The 17,828-nt window shown below is 34.5% G+C and overlaps 1 protein-coding gene across 6 annotated transcripts in view; it reads right to left on the bottom strand.

Moving 5' to 3' along the window:
• Jmjd1c (jumonji domain containing 1C) overlaps window positions 1-17,828 on the bottom strand; it is a 184,899-nt gene that overhangs the window by 73,598 nt on the left and 93,473 nt on the right. For 3 of the 6 annotated variants that reach the window (XM_063239541.1, XM_013156723.2, XM_063239540.1), the window contains exon 3: window positions 7,955-8,068. In XM_063239541.1, the coding sequence (XP_063095611.1) occupies window positions 7,955-8,068 (114 nt within the window). Of the gene's footprint in view, window positions 1-7,954; window positions 8,069-12,131; window positions 12,851-17,828 lie in introns of those variants that run through there. The other 3 variants (XM_063239544.1, XM_063239542.1, XM_063239543.1) reach the window with 2 other exon arrangements.

Genomic DNA, 17,828 nt, shown 5'->3' on the forward strand with positions numbered 1-17,828 from the left:
CTGCTTCCTGCTCAGGCCCCATCTAGACCTAAACCTGACTATTGCCTGCTCAAGGATGCTACTAATGAGCCAGTAATCCACGAGTAGTTAGTTCACAGCTATGGCTATGATCCTATATTTTGCCTTTTTGGCCCAGCATATTTTCTCATCAGTCTTTTACTCCAGTTTCACTCAGATTCTAATATGAAGGCAAAGTAAAATGGAAAAGTGAAATGCATATGAAAATTCAGGGAGTAATCAGAAATGTGCTCAACACTCAAGATGTAATTCAGAAACAGATTTGGAAAAACAGAATAGAAAGCTCTAACTACTGTCAATCCAAACAATGCTTTTTTTTTCTAATTTTCTAGAACTTTGGATTTGCATCTGGCTTTCCCCAACTCAAAAGTTCTCCCGTCTCAGATAAACATATTTTAGGCTGAAAATACCACATTAGACACTAAAATAATCAGGCCTTGAATGTACTAACGGTGGTCAAAAATGGCTATTTTTCTAACATTTAGCAAGTTCCTGAAATTAAGGCAGACAACTGGGAAGGAATTTTAAAGGTAATTTAACCCAACCTTTTCTTTCAAAGTTTAGAAGACTTCTAGCTTTTAATGTTACCTTATAAGCCTGTCCCTAGAACCGAAGAAAAATTGTATCTTACCATTTAAAGAGTTTTTTGAGATAAAAATAACTATTAGCAGTAAGTGAAATATGAATTTCCCTGAGGAAAACAAGCAAAGGTTCTGTTTTCATCTTTTGTAGTATTATTCTGACAGTTTAAGCCACCCTAAAATCTTACCTACCTACATGTATTTAAAAGTATGAGGGAGAGGGAGGGGGAATCTACTACAAACGAATATGTATGTTCTATATACTGACAATGGATTGTATTTACAGCTGAAAAAGTTAGCATGAACTATAGAAAGAACAGCTAAGGGTTTTATTTTCTTTTAATTTTTTTTTTTTTTTTTTAAAAAGACAAGGTCTCACTAGGTAATTCAGACTTGTCTTGAACTCACTAGGTAGGGCCCAGGGTGCACTTCAGCTATCAACAATACTCCTGCTTCATTCAGACTCCCCAGTGCTGGAATTACAGGAATGAACCACCACCATTCCCTGCAGTGGTACACAAATAAGATGGATAAAACTATTGAAGGGCAGACAAGGACCTAAATATGGCCAATGAATGTGTGACTGGAGAAACCCAAGAATTACAGCCACCAAAAAAATTTAACACACTACAAAAAAGGAAATAGCCACTTTACATAAAACAGTTTTTAGGTTATAAGAAAGCTCTTTAATAAATTACACTTAACCTTCCTAAATACACTGAAGTAGACTGCACTTACTTTAAAGATGAGGAAAATAACATTTCTTTTAAAGCTGGACTTTGCCAATATCATATAGCTAGCAAATGGCAAAGGTAGAACTTGAAACCAAATGTGCCACAATGGGCATAAAAATAAATGATCTTAGGCATTATCTAGACTCTTATAGACAAAAGACTCTTTAGATCCAATTAATTGTTTTTGACATTTATAACCAGCCTGCCATTAAAATGTAGATGATTTTGTTATCTTCTTGCTAACTGTACTTTAGCAATCCTTTTTCTCTTTTTATTTGATCCTGTCATGTGTATCTGGTATGATTACAATTGAAAAACAGTCTTTTTTCTAGTTAGGGCAATGATAGGCTACTGTTTCTTAAATATTTCACTCCTACTTACTGACTATGCTGTCCTTCCTGTCTAATGTTTTCAGTAACCCCCAATCTTTAGGAAATCATCCACACTTTATGTCCTTCACAGCACTTCTTTAGCCTTTTCAGTTTCTACTGACTTCTACTAGATTTGTATTCTGAAAGGTTTTTTTTTTTTGAGGCAGGGTCTCCCTATGTAGTGCAGATCAGCCTTGAACTCACTGCAATCCTACTGCTTCATCCTCCCACATACTGATATTAGCAGCGTGTGCAACAATACCCAGTTTCTGAAGTCCTTACTATTTTTTTCCTCTTTAAATCAAATCTACTTTGAAGAAACTTTATATATATATATATATATATATATATATATATATTTCTATTTTTTTCCCTGGTACCAGGAATCAAACTCAGGACCTTGCACTTGCCAGGCAGGCTACTGTGCCACTGAGCTATCTGCCAGGCCCCTTATTTTCTTGCCGTATCACAACTCCAAAAAATGAAGATGCTTGGCCTTTCAAAGTAATCCATGCCTATAATCCCAGGGACTTAGAAAGCTGAGGCAAGAGCACTGCTCAAAGCCATTTAAAGATTTCTTTCTGGCAAGAGATGGGTCAACAGTCAGTGAGACACTTAAAAAGAATACAGAACTTCTAGTGGCCCTTTCCTTTTTCCCTCAACTGCCTTGTTTAGGGAAGAAGCAGCAAGAGGATAAATTTCTGTATCCTGACAAACAAACCTCCAGAGATTCTCACAAATTTCTGTTAAAACACATCATTCACTGTCAAGTTTAGGCATCACTACTTATCTTAAAAAACAAAAACTGCAGTGTTGAGCACTTTCTGAAAAAATATACATTATTCATAAAATTAATGATGGAGCAGTAACATGATTCTAGGAAAAAAACAAATCAGGTAGGAACTGTGGATATACTAATAAATATGGTACCAGGTCAAATTCCAACATAGGAATGTCTAAAGTGACATATCTATCTATACTGTAAATTAAGAGTGAAGTCAAAGAAGTTTAAAAAACAAGTCATTTCCCCAACTCTTTCTAACCTCTATTGTGGCACCACAGAGGGCATGGGGACAACAGTTGACTATTATCACTGAAAACTGCATCAACATTCTATACCAATGGTCACATTTTATTTACTTCCTTCTGTAAACTAATAGCACTACTATTCTTAGTTCCCTAAAGAAATAGATCTGCTTGTAACCTGCTAGTGAACAACTTCTTTCAAATGTTTAATTCAAAAAGTATAACATTTAGTCATTTATAACTAATCAATAACCAATTAATTTTTCACCTTTGCTAACATTAGGGGCAGCTCAGTGCCATCCTCACTTGAATTATCTCACCCTTGTTTTAAAGTAATTCCAAGCTCCTCAGAATAGTGATAGAGTGGGCTGGGGATTTAGCTCAGCGGCATAAGTGCCTGCCTTGCAAGCAGGCAGTCATGGTTCCGATAAAAAAAGAAAAAGAAAAAGACAAAAAAAAAAAAAAGAAAAAGAACAGTGATAGAAATTTAGGAGGAAAAAAAAAAGAGGAAAAAAATTAAAAAACAAACAAAAAAACCCATAAAACATGACTCTTCATTTCATGCTACTTAAACTTACCCTCAGCAATTGTTTGGGCTATTTTTAATAAACTAGATGTGTTGATCAACAATTACCTTAAGGATATTCTGCCTCCATAAATTTCTATGATCAATCATGGAAAAACTATAAATAAATATGAATCCAAACCAAGCTAGAGTAATAGCTCAAAGGTAGTACACTTGTCTAGCCTGTACCATGCAGTGAAAACACCTTTCTAACACTTAGAGACTACAGAAATTATAGCTAACCAGAGCATTCTGACACATTAATTTACTAGACAATATAAGACTATGCTTTGGTTTAACCTTACACCATCTTCAGTCTAGATGCTAAGGAAATACTTTGCTCTGTCATTCCCTCTCCTTCAACTTGCAATCTGTACTACACATCAGTATACTATCAGTAAAGTAGTTCAATGTGTATGTCATACAAACTGGAGCACAAATTCTTTTTTCTTTAAATTTATCATCTCTCTGGGCATGGTGGTACATATCTATGGTCCCAGCAGTGGGAAAGCTGAAACAAGAGGATTACTGTGAGTTTGAGTCTAACCTGAATTACAGAGCAAGACTGTCTCCAAAATTTACCTTATTATGACCCTAGTCTTTAAACTGATGGATTACGTCTTCATTTTTAGCACAATTCTATTTTAATCTAGGAAAACTTTTTCATTGCTACAATAAATTTTAATATACAATAAAATAAAAACAGGGTGTGATTTTGAATAAGCACATAATTAACCAGTGTCCCTTGTATTTTTTATTACACTAAAAAATATTGAGTGCAATCCCTAGGAAATACTGAACTAATAAACTTGACCAAACAAGATTAACTGATAGTTATATGCAACTTTTAGGTAAGAAATCATCTCTATGAGGCAACCAGAAAACACAAGCACGGGCATGGCTAGTAGCCAAACACAGGTCAAGCTGATTTCAAAACTGCACCAAAAGCTGAGTGTTCTAATTTATCAATTGATTTTATTTAAAATCTTATCAAAAGTACAACCAAGACCAGGTGCAGTGGCACATGCCTATGGTCCCAAGATACTCAGAAGGCTGACTGAAGAACAAATACTTAAGCTTGGAATGCTGGAGCCCAAGAGTTGATACAGGCAACAAAGTGAGACCCTCCTCTTAAGGAAACTAACAAAACAAAACCAGTAATCAAATTTAATGAAGTCTCTAAACTTTTATAATCATATTCCAAAGCAAAGCAGTAATAACATTATAGTAAAAACAAACTATAAAAAGGATCTTTAAGTAGCAATAATGTGTTTTTCCCCTCCTTCCCAGTCACCTGAAAGAGTAGATCTACAGAGTTCCCTCCTACTTCCTCTCCCCATTCCTTCACCTCCCTGTTTCAGAGAAAGTTAACTAGGCATCATCAACAAAAAGGAGGAAACAGAAACAAAAACAAGCTAGATGTTTCAGTGACCTAATTAATATGTATTCATTATATGCCTGTCAGATGATAGTTCAGTTTCTCTTACCTTTTTTTCCATAATTCTGAACACTATAACCTACAGTGATTGCACCCTGAAAACCCAAGTAGGTGTCAAATCTGATCAAATAATTTAATACATGTCAAGTAATGTTCTGTGCACTAAAATCACTCAGATAGAAAGGAGTAGGATTCAAATGGATTACCTCAAAGAACTTGTAGTATTAATCCTTATTCATCTGTTTCTGTTTAAATTGGGTCTATACAGCTATAAAACAAAAACAAAAGGCAACATATTCTATAGAATAAAATGCTGACACCTCAAGGGAAAAGGTGGTAGGTTGGAATTCTCATAAACCAGGACCTCCTTCCTGAATGCTAGGCAAGTACTCTTCCTGCCAAGCTACATGCTCACTTTTTTTTTCTTCTCTTTTACTTTTCTGAAAAAAAGGTCTCACTGCCCATTCTAACCTGACCTTGAAACCAGAGAGAGAGAGAGAGAGAGAGAGAGAGACAGACAGACAGACAGACAGACAGACAGACAGAGTATTCCTGGGAACGCTTACTAAATTATACTCCAGTCTTTTTTGTTTTGAAAAATTGTCCAGGCTGGTCATTCCTAAAGAAATTCTACCTCTTATATCTAAGAAGTTTATAATGAATAAATAACACCTTGCCTGATTCAAAAGAAATTACCTAATGAAATTTTTAAAATGAGAAAAAAGGGAACAACAATTTTAAAAGCTTGTTTAAGTGTCCTCAAGAACCCCTTTGACTTACACGGTGTTGCCTTCTAATGCTGAGATAGGTCAAGGGAATATTTATAAAATCTATGCCAGTAAAAGCTGCTATGTTTAACATGCCAAGAAATTTAATGTAGTAAGTAGCTTAGACAACTGGTCAGAGAAGTTGTATCTGTTTAACTGTATAAGCCCTAATTTTTTTCTTAGAATGTATCTGTATTTTAGAAATTAAGTAAATCTGGAAATCTAGACTGGGCCATCATAAGCCTCTATAGTAAATTTCTATTCAAATTCAGATAGGCAGTTTTTTTTTCTTATATACGAGAAAAAATGTTTTGGTATTTCTGAATTTTTTAAAAAAAACTAAATATAAAAATGAAAATGCATATAGGAAAACTCTCTTATAAACTATTAGTTACTTTTACGATTTACAAGAAAATGTAAAAATCGTGTTCTTTGATTAATTTCTTGTAAGTTCATTTTAGGGAGCATGAATGAGTACAATGTCAAGTGAGAAGTTGGTAACAGAGTTTAGTGGTGGAGCGCTTAGAGCATGTCAAGGGCCCTTGGATTCTAAGCGCTAAACAGATGGACAGACAGATAGACAAACAAGTTAAGCAAGTCACTTTGCTACTGGAAAAGTAGTAGTACAAATTCTAGGCCAGAAGTCGATTTGTATACATCTATTAGGAAAGCAGTCTCAATAACTTATGAACAAAGAAAAATTATACAATTCATTAATCCACAGAAGACTTTAGCTCTTGTGCCTTTATTTTTTAATAAAAAGGAAAAAAAGACCAGAATCTAAAACCATTTTATAAAATGTTGGGGGAGGGAGCAGTATTCATATATTCTTTCAATTATTATAATTTTAATGAACACATTGTACAGTTGTAGGCCACCTAGCAAGAGTTAATGTCATACAAATTTCTTCTAAATAATTTTTAGATGATGCACATTATAATGTTTATTGTAAATATAATGATATTCATAAAAATAAAATCCAAGGGAAAATGCTCCAAAAATCTCCATTATTTAGTTTTGGTGTGAGCTTTTACCTATAAACATAAAAAGCAAAGGACAAAAGCTAACAATATTTTTTTTAAAAAGGCCAACGTAAGAAAAATAACATGAAAAGACAAAAGCAAATCTGTAGGCTTCAAATTAAGAAATAACATTTTTACACCAAATGAACTATCCTTTGGGCAAAGCTCTCAGAACTACTCTAATCCCCTAAATACTACACATCTAGAACAAATCAGTGCTCACTAATTCAGGCTCTTGTTTTTTTATATGGAAACAACTGTAAAGAGTAATGAGCTTGCAATGAACTAAGTATTAACTTTCTACTCTTTGGGGAGGAAAAAAAAAGTTGGTTCACTCATCCTTGAATGCAAGGTGTATTACTTTAAACATGTAAGTAAAAAGATATGTGTAAATATATTTATTTCAATCTAATGTCCAAACATACAAAGAAAATAAACTTGTATTTTTTACCTATAGATGAAAAATTAACAAGAACTTGACCAAGTCCAGTGTACCGGCCTGTAATTTGTGCTTCTGTGGAGGATGAAGCAAGAGGATCACAAGTTGGAAGGCCAGGCTGGGAGAGTTGGTAGAACTTTGTCTCAAAATAAAATAAAAAGGGCTGGAGTTAAGAGTCCAGTGGTCGAACATTTGCCTAGGATACAAGAGCCCCTGGGTTAAACCCAGGACCAGTAACTAAATCTAACAGTGTACCGAAAAATATTTTGCAATTAAATGTATTCACATTTAAATTATTCAATTAATGATAATCTAAAGGCAAATTTCCCATTAAAAACAAAATGAGTTCGGCATGGTGGCACACATGTAATCTCAATATTCTGAGAGGCAGAATTCAGCATTCGCAGCCTCACTGGAGCTATGTAACTAGTTCTAGCAAAGCCTGAGTAACAGTGAGATTCTGCATCAAAGAAGTTTAAAAAAAATGACCTGCTATTATGTTAAATTTTATATATATCAACAGTCTTGATTACATTAATTAATGTAATTTTTAAATTTTAGAGCTGGAGACAAATATAATTTATACTACTATCTAGCTAGTCTTTTCTAACAGTACTACCTCAGAGTGCTAGGATTATAGGCATGTATCACCTGATTTTGTTCAGATCTATATTCCGAGCTATAGACAGATATAGTTCAGTATATTTTCAATATGTTTATTTGTTTTTTGAGACAGGGTCTCACTATGTAGTTCAGGCTGGCCTTGAACTTCTGGAGATCCTCCTGTCTGTCTCGAGTGCTTGGAATACAGGCGTGTGTCACCACACTTAGCTCAGTATATATTTGTTGACTAAATAAATACTTTGTGCATCAAAATTTATCGAATAAATTGGATTTCTTGTACAACTAAGATTTTTAGGTAAAACAGTATTTAAAAAGGACATTTGAAAGTTTAACAAACTTAAGTTTCCAGAGTAATGTAAAATTTCTTACCTGGTAGGGCTGAAAGGCACTATCTTCAGTTAAAAAATCCAGTTGTTTATCTATAAGGAATTCTACTGCAGTGATTGAACTGGGTACACTTTTTTCAACCAGAGGTTTGAAAGTCTGTCAAAAGAAACACAAAATGTCTAATGATTATTTTCTGGGTTGTATCTTCAAAATATGGCTTGAGGGGTACATAGTATATCAATACAATGTATCAGGGTCATCATTACACTGGTACAATTAAAGTAATGCTTTTATCCATACAACATTTTGTTTCCTAAAAAAAGAATAACTATAATATGGAATATGAAAACACTGCAGTATGTAAAGTCTGTTTTTTATTTTTAAAAGTAGATTAAACATGCATGCATATAAAATTCATGGCTTAACGTTAAAAAAATAAAAAACCTCCTACACTAAGCCTTCCTCCCTTCCTGTTCCTTGTTTCTTTCATCCATTCATTCTGAGGTGCTAAGGGTTGAGCCTAGGGCCTCTGCACACTCTATCCCCAGTGTGTAGTTTTTATTTTTACATTTTTTTGGATAGGTTTTCACTAAATTGATACACTTTACAGGCTGGCCTGAAACTTGCAATACTCCAGCTTCAGCTTTCCAGAGTGCTGTATCACAGGTAAGAATCACCAGACGCACCTACTCTCTCTCACCAACCTAGTATTTGTTCATAGGAGGGAGACACATTATGACTTTAATTTTTTTCCAGGTCATTTGAATTAAGTGAGATTTTAAATGATCAGGAGGCATGTGATCTTTTAACTTCACCCCCTTTTAATCTCCACCCTTGGCCCTGTTCCTGCTCTGAGCACAAATAAAAATCCAGCCACTTCAATGAGATCAGCAAGGAGGGAGAACAGAGTGAAAAACATCACACAAAACTTATATAAGCAGTAAAAGTTTCTCTCCAGTATGATCTTTAACATGAAGGATGTTATTTATATGTTGGGATGAGTGTAACACAGGCAGGAAACAAAGAGGAAAGAAGGAAGCTAGAATACCATGTATTTTTAACTAAGTAGTAACACTTTCACAACAGGTGAAGCTAGAATAAAAACCAAGTATGCTTGTACCCATGGCACTGTTTTAAAACTCTGAAAATGCAAACAAAATTCTTCCATCTTTAAAAAAAAAAAGGTAGCTTTACTATAAAAGAATAAAAGTTTGGAAAGCAATTAACCAATCCAGCTTCTAGATTATCTATATCACCAAAGAAACCATCCTTACCATAACGTAATGAAGTAACTACTAGGATACAACATAAAGTTTATAACAGCAAAAATCCCCAGGGGATCCGAAGCCATTGTGTCTGCCCTTATATTATTTCTTAAAGAAATATAGCATCTTGCTAATTACAAGGAATAAAACATTGCCTAAGGAACAATTTCAAGATCTTCAAAGGTTCTTAAGAAGTTAGTTTCTGTATTCAGGAAATTTCTAAAAGGGTTTCAAGTTGATTCACTACAGTTCGTAACTGATCAGTAAAAACACATGAGAATAAACAGATATTTTAAACACGCCTGCTTTCTACATAGTGAACGCATGAATACATAAATGTGATGTTCCTTAATTGAATAACATGAAAAAAATTGTGGGGTTAGGGTACAGCCTAGTAATAGAGCATGTATTTAGCAAGAGCAAGTCTCTGGATTTGATCCCTTGAACCCACACTCTGAAAAAAAATCTTTTTACATTTACTTTCAATATTTATGTTTAGAAAATCTACAGTAATATCCTTCCCATGCCCCAGGGTAACCTGCACTATGTATTTATCAAGTATTTTATTCGGGGGAGAAATTACTTTTTCAAAATAGAAAATCGCCGTATTATTTATCTATCTTCTGATACTGGTGTCTTCTAATATTTTCCACTTGCTAGGATTAAAAATCTATTATTAAGAAGTAACAAACTTTGTAAGAAATTCAAGAACATTTTATTCAGACTTAAAAAGACCTATCACTATGTGAACAAATGACATGAAATAAATAATGAGATTAATTTAGCTGATCTTTACTGTGAAACAATGGCTTTTTTATTTTACCTGTCAGTTGTACTCTTTAGTAAACTAGAAAATACTGGCACATTCTCAAAAGGACTTTAAATCTTTGAACATTATCAGATGTTCTAATTCTTTTCAAACATGCCAGATCAATCCAAGAAGGTTAACAAAAATGGTTCACAAAAGGTATTACCTAAGTGGCTAAAGATACAATTCAATTAAGTAGGATTTGACAAAGAAGCAAACTTCTTAAGTCTTAAGTGCCCCTTTCTTAGGCAAATAGTACTGGTGGTTTGCATTTCCTATGAAGCACTCGTTTTATAATATGAAAAACATTCTTCTGAAGAGAAGCTTTTAAGGACTTTCTTTTCAAGGTAGGTTAGTTTTAGGGGTAAACTTTAAGCCAATTTAGAATCTATACTGTCAGCTAATCAGGAAAAAGATCTATTGTCGAGGTTAAAAAATCTGAAAGTTTCAAGGTATTTAATTGAAAGCCACTGGTTAAATTGGACTACCAAAAACATAAAAAAAAATTAGCTTACAAATGATCGAATTTAAATATTTTTAAGAACAATGTTCTATTTGTGATACATGAATACTTATAATCTATACAGGTCCAAAGCATATTATGCTTCTTAAATAGGAAATAAAAAGCCACAAGTTGCAAGTGTTAAAATACTTATTTCAACCACAATGCTATCAAGTACTAATACTTTTTTATGATACTCATTAAAGAAGTATTTCAATGTTCATGAAGTGAAAAACTGAGTGAGTCTACGTTATGTAAAGATTAAAAACAAACTACAAACAAAATACTGTGGGTAAAATATACTCTTTCTCAAGGTGGTAAATAATGTAACATTTGTAAATTTTTGTACACAAGTTTAATGTATCTCTGTGCTACATTATTTGCTTAAAAATAAAATGTATGTAACTTAAGTGAAATCAAAGGAACCTCATAGCTTTTATACTAAAACCTGTAGTAAATATTTCAAAGGTCTAGGTGCACTGGAATGTAAAGAAACTAGAACTCACGCATAACTAATTAAAGACTCTAAAGATATCCTTCTAAGAGGAACTTCCACAGCCTAAGGGGAAGCAATGAGCTACCATCTGATGAAAGTTAGAACAGAATATGGCCCTAATCACAAAAGGCTTATTCAAATACTGAAAATCTTTGAAAATCCAAACTAAAATTACTAACTTAAAACTGAACATTTAGTTGAAGCAAACTTTTCAATTTTATTAATGGATTAAGAGGCTTTTTTAAAAGGTCATTTGTCAATGCTAAACACACTTGAGAAACATTCTAAAGCCAAAATAAATATAGCTCAGAGCCTACATTTCTAGTGAGGCCTACCACGCTATAGGAAGAATGCTTAGAACAACTGTATCCTGTTTGGGGCTCCATGCTGCTCCACATTCCATTCACATGAGGAAGAGGCGAACAGAGGAGCCTTCCCCAAAAAACATTTTTTAAAATAAATCAGCTACAGTTCTCGAATACAACTCAGCTGCTCAAACAAACCATGTTAAAGCTCACCACTAAACATTTAACAGGAAATTCACGAAGTTTATGTCTGCAATCCAAGTTTCTAACAATCTCGAGTTAACATTTAATAACTTCTTTTAAATTAAAAAATTGGGCTCATTAACTTCACAAATATTGATATAAATATGAGTATTGGTAAATACTGAAGCAGAAAACAACCTAGGCAACATTTCGTAAGTGAAGGTTTAGCCTACAAGAAAAAAAAAAAAAAAAAAAACAACAACAACAACAGTGAGTTGAAAGAACAAAGTCCAAATTCCCACCCAAGCAGGTCTATTAAAAAACACGATACTGTTAGAAAACAAGCTGGGGGTGGGGAATAGAACAACACACACACACACACACACACACACACACCTCACAAAACAAATACCCTTGCTTCCCTTGAAACAGTCTAATTTGAAACACTCCTGCCATAAACTCTAGTTTTTAAGTTAATCTTTGTACAATGTTCTTAAATTACTACAAACACAGTAAAGCTCTTTAAAATAGTTTTTAAAATCTTAAAACTAAGAACGCTGAGGCTAGAACTATAAAGGCAGTGACCTTAATTCCTAAGCCTGAGAAGCAAAATCAAATGTAAATTAAGACAAAAGAAAAAGGAAGCAGGAAAATACAAACCGTACTTTGTTCTTGAGAATTTTAAAGTGCCTTTAAATATCCGAAATCCAAGCCATGGGTTTAATTAGTATAGCTGATATTTCATTCTTGAGCAGTATTTTTCTTTTAATCTAGCATATTTCTTTAGTCTTCAAAAATCACAGGCAAATGGCTCTCAAACTAAGCATTTCTAAGCTCACTTGCAGCAGCGTCATTGTATATAGGAATAAAAGCCAAGACCACAGAGCGAAGCAGAAGCTGTAACCTAACAAGTCTCCGACGAGCAAATGACGATTTTCTGCCTGTTCCGGGCTCTTCCCTGGCAGTGATGAGGATTACAACTTGCTCTTTGTCATCAGCGCCGTGGTGTTAACGACTAAGAAATCCTGCAGCTGAAGCACTACTGCATCCTCCGATCTAGGTCAGGCTAATTTCTCCCGAGGTCACTTACATAACCAGTAAGATACTCCAAATAAAGAGAACAGCCATCCATTAGCTAAAGAAAGCCTTTCCCACTGTACTCTGCGTGGAAAACACACTGCAGTAGCTTCCAACAGTGCAGACACCCAAATGAGAACGAGTTACTTGGCTTAGGGCACACAGAGAAGGGAAGAGGCGGTGCTCTGTAAACTGTAACTAATCCTCCGTCACAGGTGCTGATGGAGTCACTTCCAGCACGAGTCACATTACTGGTGATTACTCATTTGGCTGCGGCCATAGAGACTGGCTCATAATTTTAACAACAGACAAAGACAGACTAGTGGCGAGACTGAGAGCTCAAATTTACTGTCTCCTTCAAAAAGCAAATGCAAATATGCACAAGTTTCTGCCTTCCAGATTTACCAAGGTGAGAAAGTGCACAGAACATGTAAATATCTCTCAAGCTGACAAACTAAAAGCATGACTTTAAGCCATAAAAAACACTTTCAGTGTTTTCAAATAAAGATTTTTATCTTTTTAGTTTAATTCTTTTGCAATATTTTAAAAACTCAGGAAAAAATCAATTTAAAGTTTTCGGTGTAACATTGACATCAAATCACATAAGCCTCAGAGGCACTTAAAAGAAAAATAAATTAGTAATATTTAATTTGTCAGATTTAAGAATTATTGATGAGACACTTTCTTTTTTTTTTTTTTAAAGCCAGTCAAATTTAGCAGTGGGGGGGTGGTATACCAACTTCAGTGACACTAATGTTAATAAGTTCTGATAACCCACTGCCATCGGACCAGCCTGATGAGACACTTTCACTACTTGTACAATTTAATCTATAGGGTTCACAGATAAAGAACTCTAAAAAGCATAGTATTTTCTGATGTATTTAATCAACTTTTCAAATTTTTATTAGCACATATTTACAGTATATAATTCTTCTATCTCAACTACAGTTATGCCATCTAATATGATACCAAATAACCAAATATGGAGGCAGCTACTAAGCATGTGAAAAGGGGTTAATCTCATTTGATATGACTGTATGTACAAAATACACAATAAATATGAAAAAATTAAGTAATTTTGTACTTCTTACATATTAAAATTTTGTGGATATATTAGGTTAAATTATTATTATTATTATTATTTTGCTTCTCTCATGCTTTACTTTTCACTTAACCCAACCCCCTCCCACTCCACACTGAGGATAATCAGAGGCATTCACATCTGAGCTATAAGCTTGGCCCTTTTTATTTTTTATTTAAGACAGGGTCTCAACCGAGTTACTAAATTGCCCAGGCTGTGGTCTAACTTGCTATATTCCTTCCTGTCTCAGCATCCCAGAGTGCTAAAGTCACAGGCACATGCTCCTCACCATTTGCTTCTTTTTTATACTGGGGAGTGGGGATTAGGCCTTATACTGAGCTACAGCCTCAGTCCTTATTTATTTTTTGTTTGAGACAACATCTTGCCAAATCATTAAGTTTGGTGCAGGCTTCACTCTAATTAGCACTTCACCTGCCTAAGTCTCCCAGAGTGCTGGGATTACAGGTCTGCCTGTGCCATCATGCCAGGCATCAATTTTTAATACTAAAAAGCTTAAAATTACACACACTGCTCATTTTCTTTCAGGAAAGATGCTGTAATAGTAATTTCCCTTTTATAGTAGAAGCTTATACAGTGATATCAGGCTAACTTCAGCTACTCAACAAATCAAGGAATAGAGATGGAAAACAAACTTGTGGCTGTATGCTAAAAAGGTCATACCTACTAATTTGCCAGTATAATTAAATTTTAAAGCATTATGAGCATTCAATGAAATTTATTAAGTTTCTGAAGCAAGAGAAGAAAAGTTGGTCAGTCAACTATACTGCAGAATTAAGATTTAATTGAAGCAGGGCATAACCACATACAGCTTGTTTCTCAGCACCCTGAAAGGCTGAGGCAGAAAAATCTTAACTTCAAGTTCTGTCTGGACAACTCTTTCCCATGCTCCTCCCTTCCTTTCAACCTCTCTTCCCATATATATATATATATATATATATATATATATATATATATATTTTTTTTTTTTTTTTTGTCTTTTCCTTTTTTATCGGTACCGGGGATCGAACTCACAACCGCCTGCTTGCAAGGCAAGTGCTTATGCCGCTGAGCTAAATCCCCAGCCCCTTTCCCTTCTATATTTATAAAAGCTTTGCTTCTATTTTGCTCTAGTCTCTTCTTTCCTCAAAATTTTAAAAACTACCAAAAAAAAAAGAGATGGGGTTAGGGATGTAGTTGAGTGCAAAATCCTTGGAATTCAACCTTCAGTAGCTTCCCTTTTCCCCAAACTAACTAGGTATGAATAGAAACACATGTGTATTCACTTAAATTTAAAATACAGCCTTAAATCTAAGTACTTCGCGTAGTTTTAAGTGATACATATAAACAGTCTTTATTTGTCCAAGTTAATATCGCAATTTAAATAATTTGAAAATTTACCCTTCTTATGCCACATACATAAATCTCTTTATACCTATTCTACATGTATTAATTTCATTTTATAGAACACAGCAGGTTAGCTCTTGAAAAAATGGTATTTTCAATTTAGTACATGAGGGCTTTGTACAGATCTCCCTTGTTAGCCAGGTACAATAGCAGACATCTATAACCCCAGCACTCTGGGAGACTGAGGCAACAGGAGCCAGAGTTTGAGAGCAGCTTGAGCTATACACCAAGATCCTACCTCTAAAAACCTTAATCAGTAAATCGATTGATCTTGCTTTAAGGATAGAAAGAGCTGGGCTTGATGGCAAAAATCTGTATTTGCACTTATTTTAGAGGATGAAATAAGACAGCAGATTTAAGATAGCCTGGGAAATTTAGCAAGACTTTAAGATCACACAGAGAGCGGAAAAAAAAGTTGGGGGTGCACCTCTATGGTAGTAGAGCACTTCTCCACCATTCGGAAGACTAAAAATAGGTGGACAATGATTATTCAAATACCATGAGTAAATATGGCTTTATTTTCTAGAACATGAGTGATACTAACAAACAAAACAAAATTAGTTATACCAGGAATCAAACTCACAAACATCGTACTTCCCAGGCAGGCACTGTGCCATGGAGTTAAATCCCCAGCCCAGAACGAAGTATTTTAGATAATGCTGTCAAGTGAATTATTACAACACATATCCTAATAACTCATTTATAATCATTTAGACATAAAATTAAAAGCCAATGGACAAACACAGCAGTTTTTTCTGAGCCCCAAACAACAAAGAGACATCAGCTGCTCAATATAACTTGATACTATATTAACTTTTAAATAAGATTTTTAAAATTTATATTTTTATGATTTTTGTACAAAAGAGAATAAGCTTAATATTTTACAAAATTCTATAACCTTGCATAAACTCATTAATTATATAAGCATAAGGCTGGGGATGTGGCTCAGTGGTAGAGCTCTTCCCTTGCAAGCACAAGGCCCTGGGTTTAATCCCCAGCACTAACAAAAAAAGATAATTATATAAGCATAAAAATAGCTCTTTGCTCAAGTATTATTATACCTCAAGACAATCAAAGCGCGTATGTAACTATGCTTAACTGACAATCCAATTGCCACAGTAATCACACATTTCTAGTAAAGTAGAAGCACTATTTTTTAAAACAAAACCAAAGTAATTTAGCACCAATACTGAAAAACCAAAGATACATTTTCAAAAAGCATTCCATATATCATGCTTGATTTAAATCAAAAGTTCTTTTCACTACTGTAAATACTATACAGTCTTTTGGGCATGAGGGAGCTTGAACTCAGGGTCTTCACACAAGGCTATAGGCCTGACCTTCTTGGTTTTGAGAAAGGATAGCTTAAGTCGCTAAATGGCCCAGGCTTGGCTGAAAGATGCTTCTCTGGCCTCAGCCTATGGCTTCAGTCCAGGGCTCCGCTATAGGATTGACCCTGAGTTGTGGTTAATTCTTGATGTGAATAAAGAATGCAAAAAAATACAATTAGTTGATAAAATAAATGCCTTTTAAATATTTAAAGATATTTAAGAACTGGACATGGAGGTGTACAACTGTAATCTCAGCAGTTGGGTGGCTGAGGCAAGAAGATTGGCTTGAGTTTCAGGCCAGCCTGGGTTATAAAGTGAGGTCAAACCTAGTCTCAGTCTGAACTGCTTAGTAAGATGTCTTCTCATGGTAGGGGCGGGGCTACCATTTTTATAATTATATTAAGCTTGGTCTGGTACTCTGGTAAATTTCTAGCACAAACAAAAATAGTGAAATAATGATATAAATAAGTTTGTTTAAGCTTCAACTGCTAAATTTTGATGAAGTATCCTTAATTCTCTTGTTCTTACATTTCATTAGGGACCACAGATTCAGACTTTTAGAGAGTGAAAAAGCACCAATCAAAAGAGAGCAGCATTTTATTTCTTTAATTAGTCTTATGAATTTATACCTTGGCTTAATACTGGATTAAGGAAAAGTGCATTGTTACTGTTAATTTTTTTGGTTGGAAGGTGGGGGTGGATAAAAGCCTTTTTTCTGGCTGCTAAACCAGGCCAAGGGAAGAGGAAACTACTCCAGTTACGGCCCAGAAATACACATCTCTCACTTCCTTCCTTTTTAACTGGTTTCTAGGTTACAACTGAATAAATCAACAGAGGTGAGAAAGTAAACAGAGATTAAAAGAAAAGCAATACTGGCTATCTAAAGAAAATCTGTTACTTCCAATAATGTGAGACCCTTACATGTATAATTAAGAATTAAATAAGCACTTTGGTTCCACTTAACTTGGCCAATGAGAAAAATCTCTCATCTTTATATACATGAAAATTTAAACCAACCAGTGGATTTCTCAAATTATACAGACCTCCTCCTCAAAAACAGAAGGAAGGAGGAAAGGACAAACAACAGAATCCACCCCCCCCCCCCAGTATTAGGGACTGAAACTAGGGCCACATGCACAAAAACCTCTTTTATGTTGAATAATTTAACATTATACCTTTTTTTCTAGATATATGGTTAGGAAAAGAAGGTGAACAACATTAACTAAATAGAAGATTTAAAGTTAGTATTTCATAACCAAGCTTGGAGGCATATGTTTGTAATCCCAGCAGTCAGCAGGCTGAGGCAGCAGGATTGCTGAGCTCAAAGCCAGGCTGAACTACACAGCAAGACCATGTCTTTAAAAAGACAGATAAGACAGACAGAAGATAAAAGAAGAGGAAAACAACAGAAAACAATACCACAGTGATAGACGGCTAGTTGTAATAGGTCCACAATATATTTCA

This window comes from Cavia porcellus, unplaced genomic scaffold (assembly GCF_034190915.1).
Source record: "Cavia porcellus strain 051 isolate PalLab524CR breed Dunkin Hartley unplaced genomic scaffold, mCavPor4.1 scaffold_28, whole genome shotgun sequence".
NCBI lineage: Eukaryota > Metazoa > Chordata > Mammalia > Rodentia > Caviidae > Cavia > Cavia porcellus.